General features: G+C 38.9%; 1 protein-coding gene across 1 annotated transcript in view; it reads left to right on the top strand.

Annotated features, from left to right (window-relative positions):
• Positions 1-16,585, top strand: part of RFX8 (regulatory factor X8) — a 31,628-nt gene extending 15,043 nt beyond the window's left edge. Inside the window, exons 9-16 of the mRNA XM_059466579.1 lie at positions 433-546; positions 1,199-1,349; positions 2,404-2,462; positions 5,585-5,741; positions 7,272-7,366; positions 8,516-8,630; positions 12,341-12,628; positions 16,434-16,585. Coding sequence (XP_059322562.1) covers positions 433-546; positions 1,199-1,349; positions 2,404-2,462; positions 5,585-5,741; positions 7,272-7,366; positions 8,516-8,630; positions 12,341-12,628; positions 16,434-16,480 — 1,026 coding nt within the window. The 3' untranslated portion in view covers positions 16,481-16,585. The remainder of the gene's footprint in view (positions 1-432; positions 547-1,198; positions 1,350-2,403; positions 2,463-5,584; positions 5,742-7,271; positions 7,367-8,515; positions 8,631-12,340; positions 12,629-16,433) is intronic.
• Positions 16,586-18,015: the final 1,430 nt, after the last annotated feature.

The raw sequence follows: 18,015 nt of genomic DNA, 5'->3' as shown, positions 1-18,015 counted from the left end.
TGAGCCAAGGTAGATGATGATTTATGGACAAAAGGAGCATTCAGTCAAGTTATTTTAAAATTCTGAGTTAACACAACATGCTCCAAGAATCTGAGTTTGTACACATATCCTGAGCCCTCCTGGCACATATATAAGTCTGACCTGAGCACATTACAATAGCCATGGATACATATCTTTAACTACATCCTCAAAACCATGGCACAATTCTTTGTTTCTTCCCTCTTTTGTACACTGCCTGGTGAGGTTCAGCTTGTTGCTGCTTCCCCAACTTGCTTCCACTTCCACTGGAGGCCAGCCAGGATGGGCCAGGCAAAGAGCCCATCTCCATGGCCATTCCTTTGCTGCTGTGTCTGTGTGTTGTCTTATTGAATCATACTTCACATTCCACAGGTGTAAAATCAGTGAAAATTCATAAAGGGCTTTGTGTGACAGGTGGAAGATTGTATCATGTCATTCTGGACATCTCTGCAGCCTGAAAGAATAGAACTGATGTGCCTGCCAGATGTGTGCCAGCTGTTAAAAAGCTATGATAGGTATCTATTCAAGGTACTGCACACACATTTCCTTGTTGTAGCTATGCTATTGTGTGTTTGTGTCTTTTTGGTAGCTCTAAGGAGAAGGGTCCTCTCTTTCTTTTATGCTGTACAATGGGATTTTTGTTTATTCCTCAACCCTTATCTTTCTGCTTCCTCTGAGACAGCCCTGTATGGGTTTTGGTTTTGAAAGGAGACAGTAGAATTTGGGATGACTTTCATTTTTCTCCTATATATTAATTTGTAAGTTCCTAATATCAGTGGACTGTGCTGTTATAAATGTGGTCTGTGGTTCTGGCATGAGGTTATGTGACTGAAATTTCAACTGATGATGATTTTCCAGATTATGAGAGTTACTTTTCCTTTGAGAACACTACTGCATTTCTCAGTGACCTTCCACATAGAAATATGCAGTTTTCTGATAAAAATAATTTACTTATTTCCAGCAGGTCATTAAGTATGGTCTAGAAATTAATTCAGGTAGCAACATTTACTCATAGGATCTTTGTCCTTCTGCTAAAAAGTTAGCTTAGCTCTTGCTTATTTGGAAGAAAAAATGTGTTTCTTTACACTTACATTTAAATTATCAATATAATTTTATTTCATGCTGCTGCAAATATCTGTGGTACACCAGTCAAGTGCAGCAGCATGAATTTGTATTCTAGGAGTTGGAGAACATCCTACTTCCTGATTTCCTGGAGGAGGTGCCTGCACAACATATAGACTCAATCAGATCATTCAGTGAAAATGTTAAATGTTGGATGCTTAATCCTTTGGGAGGTTTTCCATTACTGCTCCAAACATCCAAGTCTAATGGTAGGTTTGAGTAGGAGAGATATTTTCAAAAATAATCTTTGGTTAAACTGCAGAGAAGATTGTATTACAAAACTCTTAAATTATTTTAAAAAAATTTAGCTGATGTAACAGTGATAGTAGCAACAATTAGAGTTATCTGGGATACAGTTAAAAATAAATGGTCTTGCATAATGTGTGAGAACAAACTTAAGCCTAAAGTATTCCCAGTTCATTGAAATTGAAATGTACCGAAATTGAAATGTACTTAAAGGAGCATTCAGTCAAGTTATTTTAAAATTCTGAATTCCGAAGTCTCTTGCCATGATTGCTTTGGCCATGTAGATGACCAATAATATGCAGCATGCCCTATGAAACTCAGATATTATTGGGTCTCTTCCTCTTACAAGTGACTTTATGCTGATAAATTAATTAATGGCTGTAGCACTCCAATATAAAAGGAAAAAAGCCATAATCCCATAGGGAAAATATGACTGATATTAGAAGATGTTTGGAAAAAATCTGTTCTCTACAAAGCTGTGGTATATGTGTGTGTTTGTAAATACCTACACACACATACCCACATATTTATACCTATTAAGCTGAAGATTCTGCCTAAAACATGATGCTGCTCAGTGGATCATTGAGTGAAGACCAACTCCCCAGAGGTAAAGCAGGGCTCCTGTGCAGGCAAAAGTTTGTGTTAGGATTCATATGCTCAGTATTGCAGACAGACTTAATTTTGCCATTTCTTACATTTGAATGCTTGACAGAGCATTAATTAGGAAGTATTAAATGAAAATAATAAAATATTGAAAGACTTTTTCCTGCACATCATGGATTAATAGATTCACAGTGAAGGAAGAGATGTGAGCTGGGCAGCTTCTCTTTGCAAGCTTTGACTGCAAGGGTCCCCAGCCCATCCCATATTGCTGGCTCAGTGCCCCATCTGTGCCCTCCATTACCCTCCAAATCTCCCCTAGGGAACTACTTTCTAACTTAAAATATGTCTTCATTAATATATTTTAGACTGTAAAATATTAATGATGTGAAACATCTGCCTCTTCTTCTTTAACAGAAGCTAAAGAGTTTGTAAAAAGGCTCAGGAGACAGACAGACCTTTGCAACATGGTCAAGGTATGTTCCAGAATTCATGGAAAAAAGAGCCATGAATGTCATTCCTGTGAGCTGTTTGCACTATTTTTGACATGCTGCATTGGAGAACAAGTGCACAGCATGGATGTTCTTAACTGTACACTGACATGTCATGCTCACACTCCTTCCCATCTCTTCCCTCACTGTTAAGCATGCTGAGGGGACATTTTCCTCACTCTGGATCCTTCTGAAAGCCTCTGAGGTGTAGTTGATGGCAGCCCATGGAGAGGAGAACACAGTAGTTCTGTGTCAGATGACAGTTTCCAGTTTCTTTGCCCATCCATGCCAAAGTCAGTCAAGAGCACATGCTGGAGCATTCCTTCCATTGGTGCCCTTGGATCCTCCCAAATCCTTGGGTTTTGAGGTGGTCTGGGCTATAGCAGAAAAAGGAAGGTCACAAATAGGGAAGAAAGCAAAAGAGAACAGGGGATATATTCTCTCCTTCAAACATGTGAAGGTTTTTTTTACATTTTTCCAACATGCCATCTGATTTGAATCGTTACTCTGATGGAAGAAGGGAAGCAGGGAGAAAATAAATGAGGGAGGAAGGGAGGGACAGAAGGAACTGCAGATTCTTGGACCACTAAATGTAGCTTTTCTTTATGGGGAAACTTCATCACCAGCAGCATACCAAACACTCCCTCCTCTTACTTAAAAAAAAAAGAGTAAAAAATAAAAAGCACAGACATGTATAAAGGTGACTACCCACACAAAAAGTTGACTTCCATGAAGTACCGAGCACTCACAGTTTCCACTAACTGCAGCAGCCCTTGGAGATACTCATACCTGAAAATCTCAGCTTTATGTGCTTCTAAACAGGGCTTCTTATGCATTGAAGAGCAAGATCCAGCAAGATCATGAGTGTCACCTATTCCCAGACATTTGTATTTGATTTGCATACTTCAAATCACCCTTCTTGTTTTCAAGCCATGATGTCAAAGGGCTGGTTGTAGCTCTTTCAGTCTTCCTTCCCTATTCTTAATGTGTGGGAAAGCTGCAGAGTCAAAACTGGATTTACACCCTCAAGATTTAAGGCAAGAGAATTTCAGCAATTGAGGGAAATTCTTTAGAAGAAGCCTCTGGGTGCTCTACATACCTTTTGCACTGTTTAACCCACACAAATTCAACACAGCAGACCGAGAATCAGGGTCAAATTTATACTTCTAGCTCTCACAAGAAAAAGTTTGTACCTTCTCTAGACCCTCTTCAAAATAAGAGAAAAGTAAAGGAGTTTACTGCACTTGATATTTTGGGGTAGTGAGTTCCAAGGTATAATTATTTGTTGTATGAAAATACTTTCTTTCATTATTTTAAAATTCCTACTCTTCTTCAAGCAATGCTTCCCACAGACCTGCATCACATCCTGCCTCAGTTATTTCTCTCTGAAAGTCAAGTTTATCTCACCTTCTCACACAGGAGTAATTTGTTATTTCTAATCAACCTTCTCAGTTTTCTGTCTAAAATGCATCTGGAATTTCAACTAAAGACTGATGGTCAGAGCAGGCAAGAGTGCTCCTGATGAGAAGTGCTACAGAGGCACTGTGCAACCTCTGAACACTGTAACCACATCATTCCTTGTAGAGCACTTCACAATAATTCAGCCATCTGGTGAGAAAGTAAGAACAATTTTGGCAGGGTCAACATTCAAAAGAAAAAAAGTAACTTTCCCACCATGTGTGGATAAAGCAGGCTGACAGCTGCTACTACCTGGACATGTAGAAATAATTAGAGCATAAAAAGGTGCAAATTCCCTGTGAGAAAAGGACGTAAATGTGATGCTTGTCATTTTCTGGGGCTGATTCCTGCCTCTGGTAAGTTGTATTTGAATGTTGAGAGGGCTGGCTCTCAGTCATTTTGGAGAATCATATTTAATATAGTGAAATCCAAGGGCTGAAGGGATCAGTCCAAAGTGTTGGGTATGGAGTCAGGTATTAGCAGCCTACTGAAGGTGCTGCCCTGGTAGTTCCCAGCCCTTGGGTCGTGTTCTTTTTGCAGGCTCTTTTTCTGTCCCTGAAAGCTCCAAGTCAAATAAGAAGAATGCCTTTGTCTGTAACTTATATGAAGGAGATTGCTAAGTGAGAATCAGATTGAGTTTGGTATTTAAAAAAAGTTAGCAGAGTGATGAAATATAGCTTTATTGATAATTTTTACAAAGAAATGGTCAGCTGCATTTGTTGCTGCTTGTGAGGTCATGTTAAGCACCTGGTAAATGGGATTTGTTAAAACATGTATGAATCCTGAAGTCTTCTGGAATTTTACAAACCATATTTTTCCTCTGAAAAGCCCAACTGGATAAGAGTTATTTACGGAAAAGCCTGAAGTCCAAAAAAAGCTTTAGAATCTTACTGATTTCAGTATGAAAGACTAAACATATTTGTTAACAAAATTTAATGGATTCAGATTTAGTTTCCTTGACTGTTTTCATCATTTCATCAAGAATCTTAAGGACTATTGTGTGATATTAGCAACTAATTTTAAAAAGTGAAGAGATTATGATAAATGTTACTCTGAAAATTGTTTGCAATATCTCTGTAATACTTTTTTAGACAAATATGAAGACAGATTTATTCACAAATGACTCATAAGCAGATAAATGGGATAAAAACCAACTAATACTGTTTTAACTAATACTGTATTTCTAATGTTATATTTACTCTCTCAAAGGCTTGAGCAATTTGAGAAAACTTGCAACGATTAAATTGCAACGTAAATTAAGGACAGATAACACTGAAGGAAAGTCATCCCTGATACACCATTCCATGCTTTAGACAAAATATCATTATTTAGTGTAATTATAATAACTCTAGGCAAAGCCAATTGCCCAGGCAATTGCCCAGATAATTCAAGTATGTTAGCCTTGTCTGCTTCATCACAGACAACACAGAGCATCATTGAAAAGGACTTGTCCCAGAACAAAACTCTCTTGAAGACAACTTCAGATTTATCTCCTTTGATCCTATACCCCCCCACACCCCCAATTTGGAGCCTGGTCATATGAAGTCTAGTATTGAATAAGGGAAGCTTTCCTTCTTCAATTCCCTTATTTGGCTGAGTTACGGGCTTGAGAAAATGAAAGGCATTAACTGTTTTTTTATTCTGTCCAGACAGTAAGAGCACTCTTGAACAACAACAGCACAGTCACTGTTCTGCGGTCAGGCTTGCATGCCATCTTCAATGAGAAATCTCTGGATGTGACCAAAGACCTCTTTCAAGAGAAGTTTAGGAATCCAAAGAAGCGGCAGAAAAACATACAATTAAAATGTAATTAATTGTTGCTATTTATTGTCTTTCCTCTTAATCACTAGGTTGTCACTGTTAGAGGTCCAGCATTTCCTCTTATTTATTCATGACATCTGCCTTACTGGCATTTACAGTCTTCCTGTAACCTGAAGGGCTAGAAAAGAGACAATAAAATTGAGAATCGAGCATGAGGTAAAATCCTCCCAACTTTAAAGTTTAAGAATTAAAGGCTTTTGGTTCTGACTCTCTTAAAGCTTTTTGTGACAGCAGGAGTGGACTTTGTGTTACTGAATTATGTATTTCCTAGAAGGTTGACAAGCAGGGATATTTTTTCATGCTTTCTTTTGACAGGAAATATATTTTCAATGATTGCATTTTCCTCTGTTATTAGTTGAAGCGCACAGAATAATTTCTTGTGGCCAGATTTTGAAATACTGTATGCTGAACTGGACAAGGCCTTTTAGCTTTTGTGTCCTTTTGCTGTATTGTGGCCTGTGGGATCAATGTGGGGCTGTAAACAATAAAATACACAGTTTGTGTGCAGCCATGACATAATGATTTGACAGATTAATGAAAAGGAATAGAACAGCAACTTAATTTTTAGATTAATTGTCTGCCATTTAAAATATTAGGAAGAGATAGGCAAGTTGGACTAGGCTGTGCGCAGAACTATCCAGGGGAACCTCAGCTCTTTGTGCCTGGTCCACTCATGCACTGACAAGGGATTTGTCACAAATCCCTTGTCAGTGCCTTCTTTGACTGCTTTTAGTAAGAATAATAACTTGCCTTTTTCACAGAACCATCAGGATAACAATTTCAATAATATACATATACATATTAAACCCAAAACCACTCCATAGAACACTTAGTACATTTTTCTGTTACATTATCGATTTTCTTGGTCTTCCCAAGGTGGTTTTATTGAATTCTCTGTTTTCACTGCTTTTCCAAACTGTCATCTATAATAAGCAAGGTTTCACTGAACTTACCCATATGCTTTCTTGAAGGGGGAGGCCTCAGTTAGAAGGATATAAAGTCAGGGAGGTGCAATTTACCTTTTGGCATTGGGTGGTAGGTGCCAAACTTTTGGGGCAACAATTGCACTGATATGTGGCAGCATTATCCATATTTATGTTGGTCTACAGAATATTCTGCATTTTCTGCTTTGTTTTCAAAATTTTTTCTCCCTTCAACAGTGAGACCAAGATTTTTTTTCTCAATCACATAAAATCTCAGATAAATAAGTTAGTATTGCCACTAACCAAATTCCAGCTTTCTCTGTGGAACTGTTTTTTCTTGCCACCTTTGCCATGATGACTAGGTCAGTGCACTTATGCTGGAAATGGAAATACACATGAATTCTGACTGATTTCAAAGTAGGGTACTATTCCTCACTAAAGAAATTGTATATTAATCAAAATGCTAGAAACAGATGTCTTAATCTATTTTAAGGTAAAGATAAAAGAAAAAAAAAAAAGCTTAAAACTGCAGAAACAAACCAAAAGGCAGACCAATCACTTCAAGTAATGATCTCCCTTCTGTATTTCACAGGTTTGAAGAACTTCATTTCTTCACTGGCATCTTCCACAGATATTCGGGATCTCCTGAGCTGTTTGTCTTCCGATCTCCAGACTTTTGTTATTAAGGTATAAAATTATTAATTTCAGAACAGGAGGAGGGACCACATAATTTATCCTGCTACAAGCTGACTGTCACTAGTCTGCAGGAGGTACATGGCACACTAGCAACCTGACCAGACTGCAGATTTGCATAAATACAATTTGTGCATGCTGTGGAAAAGGGGAGAATTAATTGACATACAAAAATTCCATCTGTGCAAACAACTACAAGCATATTTCTGTGCACATATCCACTCTAGTCATTTCAGTATCTGCTCTGATTTCATATACACATATTATCATAGCCCCTAATAAACCAAAATTCAGAACTAATATGTTGGTATAAATGAAGAACATTTCACGGTTCCTTAGATCCTTGTTTCACCAAGCTGTTGACTTTTAGCAAGTACTAAGAACTTCTAGCAGAAAGTCTCTAGCTCTTGTGAAAGATTCAAGTATGACCATCCTCACATATGCACCTTTCAATAGATTACCAACTCTACCACCCCTCTACCTTCACTGACTCACAATTTGTGTCACTGTGTTGGTACTGCTGCATTTGGTTGGTTACCATAACATTAACTTGGGTTTGTGTGGTACTTAGAGTTTGGGGTTGTTTTCTCCCTTCTGAAGAAGCCGAGTAAGCTGTGTTCCCTTGGCTTAATTATTTACTCTTATTTTTTTCTTTTTAAATGAAGACTAGTACTTTGCAATTCTGTAGTGCCTCCATCTTACATAAGCCTCAACTACATGATGGGATGGTATAGAGAAGATGGAGTGGGACTCTTTCTGAGGGTTCATAGTTATAGGCCATAAGGCAATAGACACAAGTTGCAGCAAAGAAAATTTCCAATAGATACAATGAAAAAAAAATTACCCTTAGAATAATTAAGCATACGAAGGGGTTACCTGGAAAGTCTGTGGAATCTTTATCCAGTAGATATTCAGAACTTGGCTGGACAAGGCCTGAACTAAGCTGGCCATGCTTTGGACATCAGAATAGGTAATATCCAAAGATGTCTTTCAACCTAAGACATTTTAGGATTCTAATAGAAAAAAATGCTTGTTGCTTTTTTCACCTTTGTATGCAGTTTGTACAGGGAAAATGGTCTGACACACAGAAGGGAATTCCTTTAACCAACTTTATCATAAACCAATTTTTTTCTTTATCTGCAGCCAAGCAAGAGTAAAGAGGCATTTAAAGAGCAGGCATCAGATTTCATGTTGAAATGGAACCTCCTACTGAGCAATGTAGGCAAGATTCTGACTATCAACAGGACAGACAGTTTTGGTAAATAGGATCTTTGTGACTCTAATTTGATATGCCCCATTTTGACCTGAGATGGCAGAGGCAACAGATCCAAAAGTACCTAAAGGGGGCAATGAGGGCTGGTGATGTAATGACAGGACAATGGAGAATGGCTTTAAACTGAAAGAGAGCAGGTATGGACTGGATATTAGGAAGAAATTCTCTACAGTGAGGGTGGTGAGGCATCAGAACACATTGCCCAGAGAAGCTGTGGATGCCCCATCACTGGATGTGTTGAAGGTCAGGTTGGATGGGGCTTTGAGCAACCTTTGGAAACTGCATGGTGGGGGTTGGCACTAGATGGTCTTTAAGGTCCCTGCCAGTCCAAACTGCTCTGCACTTCTGTGATTCTATGATTTTAACTGATATAAATGCACACAACATTTAATAGAGGCATCTCTTCTCCTACTCCTTCCCTTTCATCACCATTCTCCTGGTGATGTGGCTAGAGAAGTCAGGGAATTGAAATGATTACCACGTTTTGACCAAACCAGCTCTCTGGGCAAAACTCTAGGATGAGCATAAGAGAGGTGAGTAGGAGCATGAAGCTGTAGATGGCAGGAAAGCCAGGACTCCCTCTTTTGGCAGAAGTTGTACTTTGTGGGGAAACAGGGAACAGCAGCCTGAGGTGAGAGCCTCTGCTTTCCCTCCATAAAAGAGGTGCACACCACAGCAAAATGGTTTGATGGAGATCTGGGGCCACTAATATTCCAAACCATAAGCATCCCAGACATCTCAAGTGATAGCTCTGAGCTCCCCAGGTTCTTTGTGTATAATACAGCCAGAGCAGAAACACTGCAATAACTAGTTGCCAAAAAAGCAGCTAGTTCCTCTGACAACAGATATATGCTCCTCTTAATGTCTTACACTGACATAAGTTCTTGTCTAGCCAGCAGCACACCTGTTGAAGGTATTGAACTGACTGAAAAGTAGCCTGAAAATAGCCTAAAAAACTGGCTGAAAATTAGCTGGGTTGTTTTTCTTTCCATCTTATGGCTCTAAGGCACTTAGGACTCTGAGCTGTCAAACATCAAATCCATCATACACCAGTGCAAGGTGGGAGAAGGAAAGGAGCTGTGCAGTTATGTTCACTCCAAGAGGCTTGAAGTGATACAAATATGTCTTAAATCAGTCCAATCTCTACCCTAACTGCCTTTCTTTTCACTTGTAACACCTTGCAAAGGTGCCACTTCTGCAGAAATGTATTGTCTCCTGTGAGTTGCATCTAATCCCAAACTGTATTAAATGCCTTTTAGATTTTCAAAGGAGCAACTTCATATTTTTAACTCATCTGTTGGATGCAGCTTCATACAAATAGCCAAAGAAAACCTCATTATTTTCTTTGAAATGCCCCTTGAAAACCATGCTTTCATGTGTTTGCTAAAAATATGTAACAAAGGGGTATGTCAAAGTTGCTGCCTTTTGTGTTCTTCAGTATTCTTACCCCATTAATGCCTGTGCTTGTCCATGCATGAACACACTCTTCTTCTGCATCAAGCTGCTGCCTTTTGCCTTCTGTTTGCTTGTAAACTGTCTGGAGCAGGATCAGAGTTTTGTTCTGTGTCTGCAGGGAACATAACACAGTAGGGTCCCTCGTCCCTCAGCTGCTGCATTACAGTAAGGGTAAAACAATCAGTCCTTTCTCTCTCTCCAGAGGAGTTCTGCACAAAACTCTCCAATGTCATATGCAGTATTTTTGGCAATGAATAAACTGAGAATGCATTCCAAGAACTGCACTGGAAGTATAATGTTTATTGAAATCCCCCATGATGATGAAATCCTCTTCCCTCTTTCCACCACAAGAAGAGTTTAATGAATTGCCTCCCTGTTCTGCAGTTGTGTTGATGGATGGGATTCAATGGATGGAGCACATCTCTTGGTCTGCTGAGGCTTCGTTAAACTAATTACAAATTACATTTTTACCCATTTTATGACAGTTTTCCTACTACAATAACACTAAAATTGAATTTATTTCAAATATGAGAGAGTTAAAAATATTTTTTAATATTTTGCTGTGATGCTTCAATAATGTGGCCATTATTATCTTTCTTTGCTCCTTAAGATGGTGTATTTGATCTATCAATGTCCCTTCTTTTTTTTTTTTTTTGCATGTTTCTACTCCTCTACTCCTTTAGGACACTGAGTTTTAGCAGACAGGCTGAAGCAGTTCTGTTAACAAGCCATCTGGTGTAAAAGTTCTGTACTTGGGAACATTGCTTTCCAGAAATGTCTTTAATCTCAGCATTTCTTCAAAATATGAACTATGTACCATCCACAATGAGGAAACACAATTACCTGGGAAAATGTGTGTCGTGTTAATCCAGTAACCAAAACAAATCTTGCTTCTGACTTGACCTCTTGCCTTCTAGCTTGCCACATGCAGCAGACATAATACACTGGCATCTTCACACCTCTCAATTTGGGATTGGCTTTCACCCTTTTCCAGCCCAGCCCCACTTGGGGGTGCCCAGGTGAGATCAGAGGAGCCCTGCAGTTACCCCTGCTGTAGGGCAGCAGGGAGCAGGTGTGCTGGAGCATCCAGGGCTAATGGGAGCTCTACAGCTCCTTCAGCTCCGTCTCCTTTCCAGAAAATGTGTCTCTACACGCCTCCCTCACAGCGTTTCATGTCAGCTCACACACCTCTGCTGCCTTCCAAGGCATTCAAGGATGCACTTCCAAGCCATGGGGAGTGAGTAGTGAGCTGTGTATTCCTCTTCTGCAACAAATTGCTTCAGCTTGGTTCCTCTTGAGAACTGTGTTCCTCTGGATTATCCCAAAAGACAACTGGAGTGGTAGCTTTGGCTTCATGCTTACTCTTAGAGAATATATTGAAAACACCTGTAAGACTGTTAGAAACATTCTTGAACTACTATTAAAAAATCAATATAGTTTCAACTCCAACTATAAAAATCCCTTTCCTTGTTCCATAGGTAAACAAGCACTTCCTCCTACTTTCCTAGCTTAAGGATCCTCAAAAGGATGAACAGCAAAAGCAGCAGCTTCTTAGACACATATAACATCAAAAGAATATTTTTCATTTTTAAGGATCTGTAAACTGTGGTCATTAATATAAATTGTGATCTCTCCTTGTTAATGTCTATATAAACTAGTTTGTGGGATGCAGAGCTTGATGAATTCTTATGCAGATTTATGGCATGGAAGATCTAGTTTTTACTGTAAGGGCTTTCAACCAAGGTATGATTCAAAAGTCAATGGCCTCAGTGAGTCCTTCTGGCCTTTTATCACTTATGGTCCAAGCTGCAAGGTGGGCCATTTAATGTCATAGATATACACACACAGATGTCTGTAGGAGGTTTCACTTGGGAAGAGGTGGAATGATTTATCTGTCTGAGGGGAGAATGGGGATAATATGTGGTTATTGATAAGCTTTGTCGTAGAAGTGAGTGGGGAGGAGGAACTTGAAAGGAAAGTGAATGAACACAACTTTCCTCTCTAATTAAATAAGGGAAAAATTTTTGCATGTATTTTAAACTGCTGTTTAAAAATAGCAGTGGTGCTTATTTTTCTGGGATATTTGGAAGTACATAATTTTGTAAGTACTGTCTGATGGGTGCTGGTCCATTACTTTGTCTAGCCTATTACTATAATGAAGCCCTTCAAAAAAGAGCACATCATAAAGATATGCAAATGCAGAGGTTGTCATAATTATCTTTGTTTTTCTTTAAACCTAGGATCCTGGCTTTTGTTGAATATGCTACTTGTTGATTTTACGGCTCACATTTTCCAGTCCTATATAGAAGAGGAGAAGGAAGAAGGAAATGCCTTGGTTGCAAAGCAAAATGAGGTCCCTGTTCTGTGTGTTTATGAGCCCAGCCATCTCTCAGCCTGTTTTGCTGAGGAGGAACCTCAAGCCAGTGCTCCACAGACAGCTCTTGTGATGCAGAACCAGAATAACTTTGCATTAAGCAATGCTTTCCAGAGTTCTGAGTTGTTTGGTGAACACAGCCACTGTCAGCAAGGTGAAATTAACATTAACTTAAAAGAAAATGATGGGGAAAATGTTATAAATTGGGCAAATTAGGACAGATTGGGAGGTGTGTGGCTGATTGGGGTATTTTCTGCATGTAAAGTAGAACTAATGAAATCCAGGTTTGCATGGAGCTGTGTCCAATGTCATGGAAACCTCAACTCACAAAGCATCCTCCACATCCTGCTCCCATCCCACAGTGATACCAATGGATTGTAATCTCAACATCACCCACCTCCTCAGCACCATAGGTTCCTGGTTCTTTCCTTAGGTTTCCAGCAGACATCAGGAGCTCCTTCTGATTCCCCAAGTGTTGTCTAAGGAAGAGCAGTGCTGTTCTGGTGGGTTGGGAGCAGGCCATGGGCTAGCTGACAAACAGACTGCATATATTTATCAATCAAAAATGAGAGGGCACAGTGTGGTCTTTCCTCACTTTTGGAAGCACTGAGAGGCTCTCTTCCCTCCAATTATCTGTTACTTTTATCAAAAGATATGAAATATCTTCAGAAATATGAAATCCTTGAGACCCTTCTGCTCTTGATTTTCTTGCAGTCAGTCCACTGCTCCAAACTCACTAGCATAAGGTGTGACATACAGGTAGAAAACAAGATAAACTCTAAGTCTTCTAGAATACAAGGCTAAATACAAGAACACATGGGAATATGGATCAAGTCTCTGTGGTTAATGCAAGTGATGAATTAGACATTCAGCTCTTTTCATATTTCTCTTCCATGCAGTAAGAGCACTTGTCTTATGTCTCAGAGAACATTGTGTTTTCCAGAAAACTGAAAGAAAAATGTTAATGGCACCAAGACTCACAGAGAAAACTAGGTTTTTTGGGTGGCACTACTATAGTTATTCCCAAGAGGTAGTCAGTTTCCATACACTAGCACAGGAGTGGAAATTGACTGTTTTAAAAACATCTATATTAATTATAAGGCCCTGTAAGGGACCCTAATTTTTTTAAAGTATGCTAAGACTAGTCCAGCAAAGAAAATTGGAGGAGAGAAAGCAGTCACACAGAGGACAAACCAAGAATGATTTATACACGTGATGGGTGTGTTTGTCAGCTTTTGTTATTTTTCTAATTGTAAAATAAAGACCCATCCTGCCATACTACCTTTATATAAAAATGTAAACTGTGCTGGGTGCTGACAATTTGCAAGAGAGCTCTAAATCAGTGATGGCCAGAAATGAGGAAATGAACCACTAGAAATTTTATTCAATATCTGCCCATGTCCTGTGCTCTTCACTGTGCTACTTTTTGTATGTCCCATGCCCATTGCAATGCTTTTTGCTGGGGTCATCAGACAAGGGCTTGACCCAGCTTTGGTCTGTGGAAGTGATGTACTTACAAATATGTACCAGTTTTGAATTTTTTGTACCTGATCACAAGAACAGAGCAAGGCTGATTAGAGAGAGGGATGAGGAATCATCCCTTTCAGAATAAGAGGAGAAGAGTGTAAAATGTGAAATGAGGAGTATGAGGACTTGGGAGAAGGTGTGCATGAGGGAAGGACACCGTGAACGACTAAGAAAGTGTAGGAGTTTAGGCATCAAATAACACAACAAATGATGGATTCTACCAGTCCATGTGCAAGATGCTAATCACTGGGATGAAAAAGATATTCTAGCAAGCACTTGTTATGTTGTGGTTGAAGTGTTTACAGTTTGTGATGGAGTTGGAAAATGTGAACCTGCAGCTCAAAAGGGCTCAGGAGCTGTGAGAGAGTGAGTGAGCACTTTTGCCTGCTCATGTTCTTCAGATGAGTGCTGCTCCCACCTTGACCATTGCAGATTCTTTCTTTTGTATAACCACACTGATGCCACAGGTTGCTGAAAAACACAGCTGCCAAAAGCATCTCTGTCACCCACTGCTTTGTTTGTATTGTCATCTCTGTAGTTCCTCTGACTAGATTTCCATTGCATGAGGATTTTTATTCTGTGACTTTTGACCACTAAAAGTCATCATTATGCTTCCCAGGAACCATCTGTCCCTGCTCTTGCCTAATCCCCCTTTGGGCACAGATACCCCATTCTGTTGGGTATCTCAGCAGCCATAGCAGCATCCACCAGCCACACTGCTGTTTCCTGGACCACATTTCTGCTGCCTGACATATTGCTCAGGTTTATTTCATAATTTTTGCTTTTAATTCCTTCACCTTAGGTGGGCTTGGCAGGTTTCTGTAACCCAGAGCTTTTTGTCAGTTCCCATCCTCCACTACATCCATTGCCAGCATCACCCAACCTCCGTGGTTTTTAATCTTGCTCCACAAGGCATTTCTATGCCTTCTCTACAGCCTGTTATGCTGTGGAAAAAAAAAATCTGTTCATCACACCTCCCCACTCAGCTCATTGAAATCAGTGCTAACCACTTGGTCTTGCTACAAAACCCTGGAAAAATATGAGGGAAGACTGGTAACATGAATCAGAAAAGAATCTCCCAACCTTACCCTGATATCAGTAGCACCAATATGTGTGGCTTAGCAGATCCCTTCCTGATCTTTTAGTTGTCACCTTTATTCTTCCTCTTCCTTCTCCATCTGTTTCTAGTCTTCCATTCCTAGTTGATGCTGAATATAAATTAGACTCCTCAGCAGGGACACCGTCTTTTCCCATTTATTATGAACAATGCAGTCCATTTATGAATCTTATCTTTAAATATAGTTTAAATAATTAATACATAGAATTAATAAATAGAGTTAATACTCTTGAAAACAGAATACATTCCAGGTTGGTGGCATCTCCTGAGGAAAACATTGGTTTTATATGAAAAAAAAAATGCAGAGGGCAGGGGGCAAGATAGTAGAAGATTTGTACACACTGGCTTAGCAGGGAAGTGTGGCAGATGAAATGCTATAGAGCCAAACACACATAGTATGAACTTGAACTTGATGAAACCGGTGGCAGGAACAGAGATGCTCTGAATAAGCCATAATCTATAAAAGTGCAGTTCAGAGAGAATTGGCCAGATCTTTATTCCTTATCACAGAGCTTGCAGTTGCTTTCTCTCAGCATGAATAGCTTTTTTTTTTCATCTAGAAAATCTCATTCTACGTTTCTGCTTTTTTTTCACTTGTTACCAAATTAAAATCCTATTAAGCAGCACACCTGCAGTGGGTTCATCTGCAGAGCACTGTGCTGTAGCTTTTAATCCAATTCCACACCTTGTAACATACAATATACTGCAAACCTGGGCACGAAGAAACTGAGGGTATGCTATTCCTAGCTCTGTTGCCAGAGAGCAAATCAAACACTTTGGTTTGTTAAAAAGGGAGAAAAAATAGGACATAGTTAACTACTTGACTTGTAGGAATGGTAAGTGTTCATCTGAGAGGTCTGTATAAGCCAGGATACAGAGATCAAGTGAAATCATTAACTAAAATGATCAAAAAATGAGAGCAAAAACATGACCCTGCTTGAATTCAGTGTCAAAACTTCTGCTGACTTTAAGAAAGCCAGAATTTCAGCATAAAAAAGCAGTCCCCATCAGGAGAGAGGCTGAGACTGTGTGTCAGCTGTGAGCCCTTCTATTCATTTTCAAAACAAATAAAGTGTGAATGATGTATTCAAAGGGGGTATGCCCTTCTGCCAGACCTTTGCCACCCTATGATGAACCCCAATGTGTGCTTCCTCTTGTTGGGTTTATTTGATGTAAAATAAGGCTGGATATCCATAAAATAGCTCAGGTTCAGCAACTAAGAGTAGAGAAGACTTTTTTGTTCAATGAAGGGAGAAACAAATGATTTACAATTCCTACAGTCAAAACATTTCCATGTTTCTTTTCTAATTTTCAGCACATCCAGATAATTTAGGAAGAGAAAATTATTATATCATGTACTAAGTTGGATCTTCAAGTTGGAAAGGAAACATTTCTTACTCAAAAAGATGAAATTATATTTCTCTGCCTCCAATGAACAGCAAATCTTCAGAGAAAAGCATCCTGGCTGTAGCATTATATATGATATGCCATTCTTACTTTTTGATAAAGTTTAAGAAACACTGTTTTCATTCTCTTATACTAAAGAGCTTTCTTTTTTTAAGACAAAATGCAAAAGTGGGCTGGCAATGCAATTATTTTAAGTTGTCATGTGATTTGATTTGGATTATTTGAATAAATCTTCAGATGAAAAAGGTGAAGTACTCGTGGCTTGATTTTATGTATTTCTTGTATATTTCTGTTGTCAGTAAAGCTGAAGACCTACCTGAGGTAATCATGGTAAATTATCTGGAAGCTACAGTATAAATGAATGACTCTGTGTTAATGATGCTTTGTGTCTATGGTGTTTAATTAAAAATTTATATTTATTGAATATAAAACCTAGCACTAATTCCTGTCTTTAGAAATTCCTGCTTTGTCTACCATTTCTGCAGGATAAAAGAGTCAGTATCTCACATATAATTCTATTAACCAAAATAAAATAGGCTGTATAGAATGTTACTATTTTATTATGTTAAAAGCTAGGTTGTTTGGGCTTGTTCTGTAACTAAAGTACAAGCAAAGACATTTATAAAGAGAAACCCTGGCATAAATTCATTGAAAATTGTAAATACAAATGATGAGATCTGTATCTTGCATGCATCAGATTGTGTGAGGAAATTCCCTGAAACACCATGGAAATGGGGGGTTTAGCTATTTCTGAAGAGCATGCCTGCAGTGAGTTGTCTGTGCCTGGTTGCTATTTCAAGAAGGGACAACTGCTTCAATATTTTAAGAAGGGACGTATCCTGAATCAGAGAAAAGCACTTGTCAGGAGCTTGGGAAGCTTTCACTCATTTTGGGTTTGGAAATCTACATTGATTTGCCACTTGCATCTCCATTCCTCTGTCTCAGCTCAAGCTCTGTCTGAAGTGGGAATAATTTTTCAAAAGTGTGGTATTGCAGCAGATGTAGACAGGGCCATGTGCTAAATGAAAAGGTAGTCATGTATTCAGCTCTGCAGAAAAGATTAAGAGTCTGGTGCCAAAATTATATTTTCTTGGGAAGTATCTTCACAATCAGAAAAAAATATTAGGGTCTTAAGGCCCATTATACCCATTTCTACTATTCCTTAGGTTTTATAGTGGAGGAAAAAAAGGGAACAGGGAGTGTAGGAAAAAATAAGCTAAAAATACTCAGTATTCTCCGGTCCACTTTTATTTATAAGAGTTTAGATTCTAGATTAGATATACCTGTTCTCATGGCACAATTAGGCAGAAGTTGTATCAGTAGACTGATCATCTATTCTTCACAGATATGAAAAAGTAAGATGTACCTGAGAACATCTTTTAGATGTACCTGAGAACCTTCTGACAGGCAAAGGTTTCTGAGAGATTCTACTGATTCTGAGAGATGCTACTGAACCCGTGTTCCTGAAATAATTTGCATTAGTGCAATGG

This window comes from Ammospiza nelsoni, chromosome 2 (assembly GCF_027579445.1).
Source record: "Ammospiza nelsoni isolate bAmmNel1 chromosome 2, bAmmNel1.pri, whole genome shotgun sequence".
Classification (NCBI taxonomy): Eukaryota; Metazoa; Chordata; class Aves; order Passeriformes; family Passerellidae; genus Ammospiza; species Ammospiza nelsoni.
The sequence above is the reverse complement of the archived record's forward strand: the minus strand, read 5'-3'. Positions and strand labels throughout refer to the sequence as shown.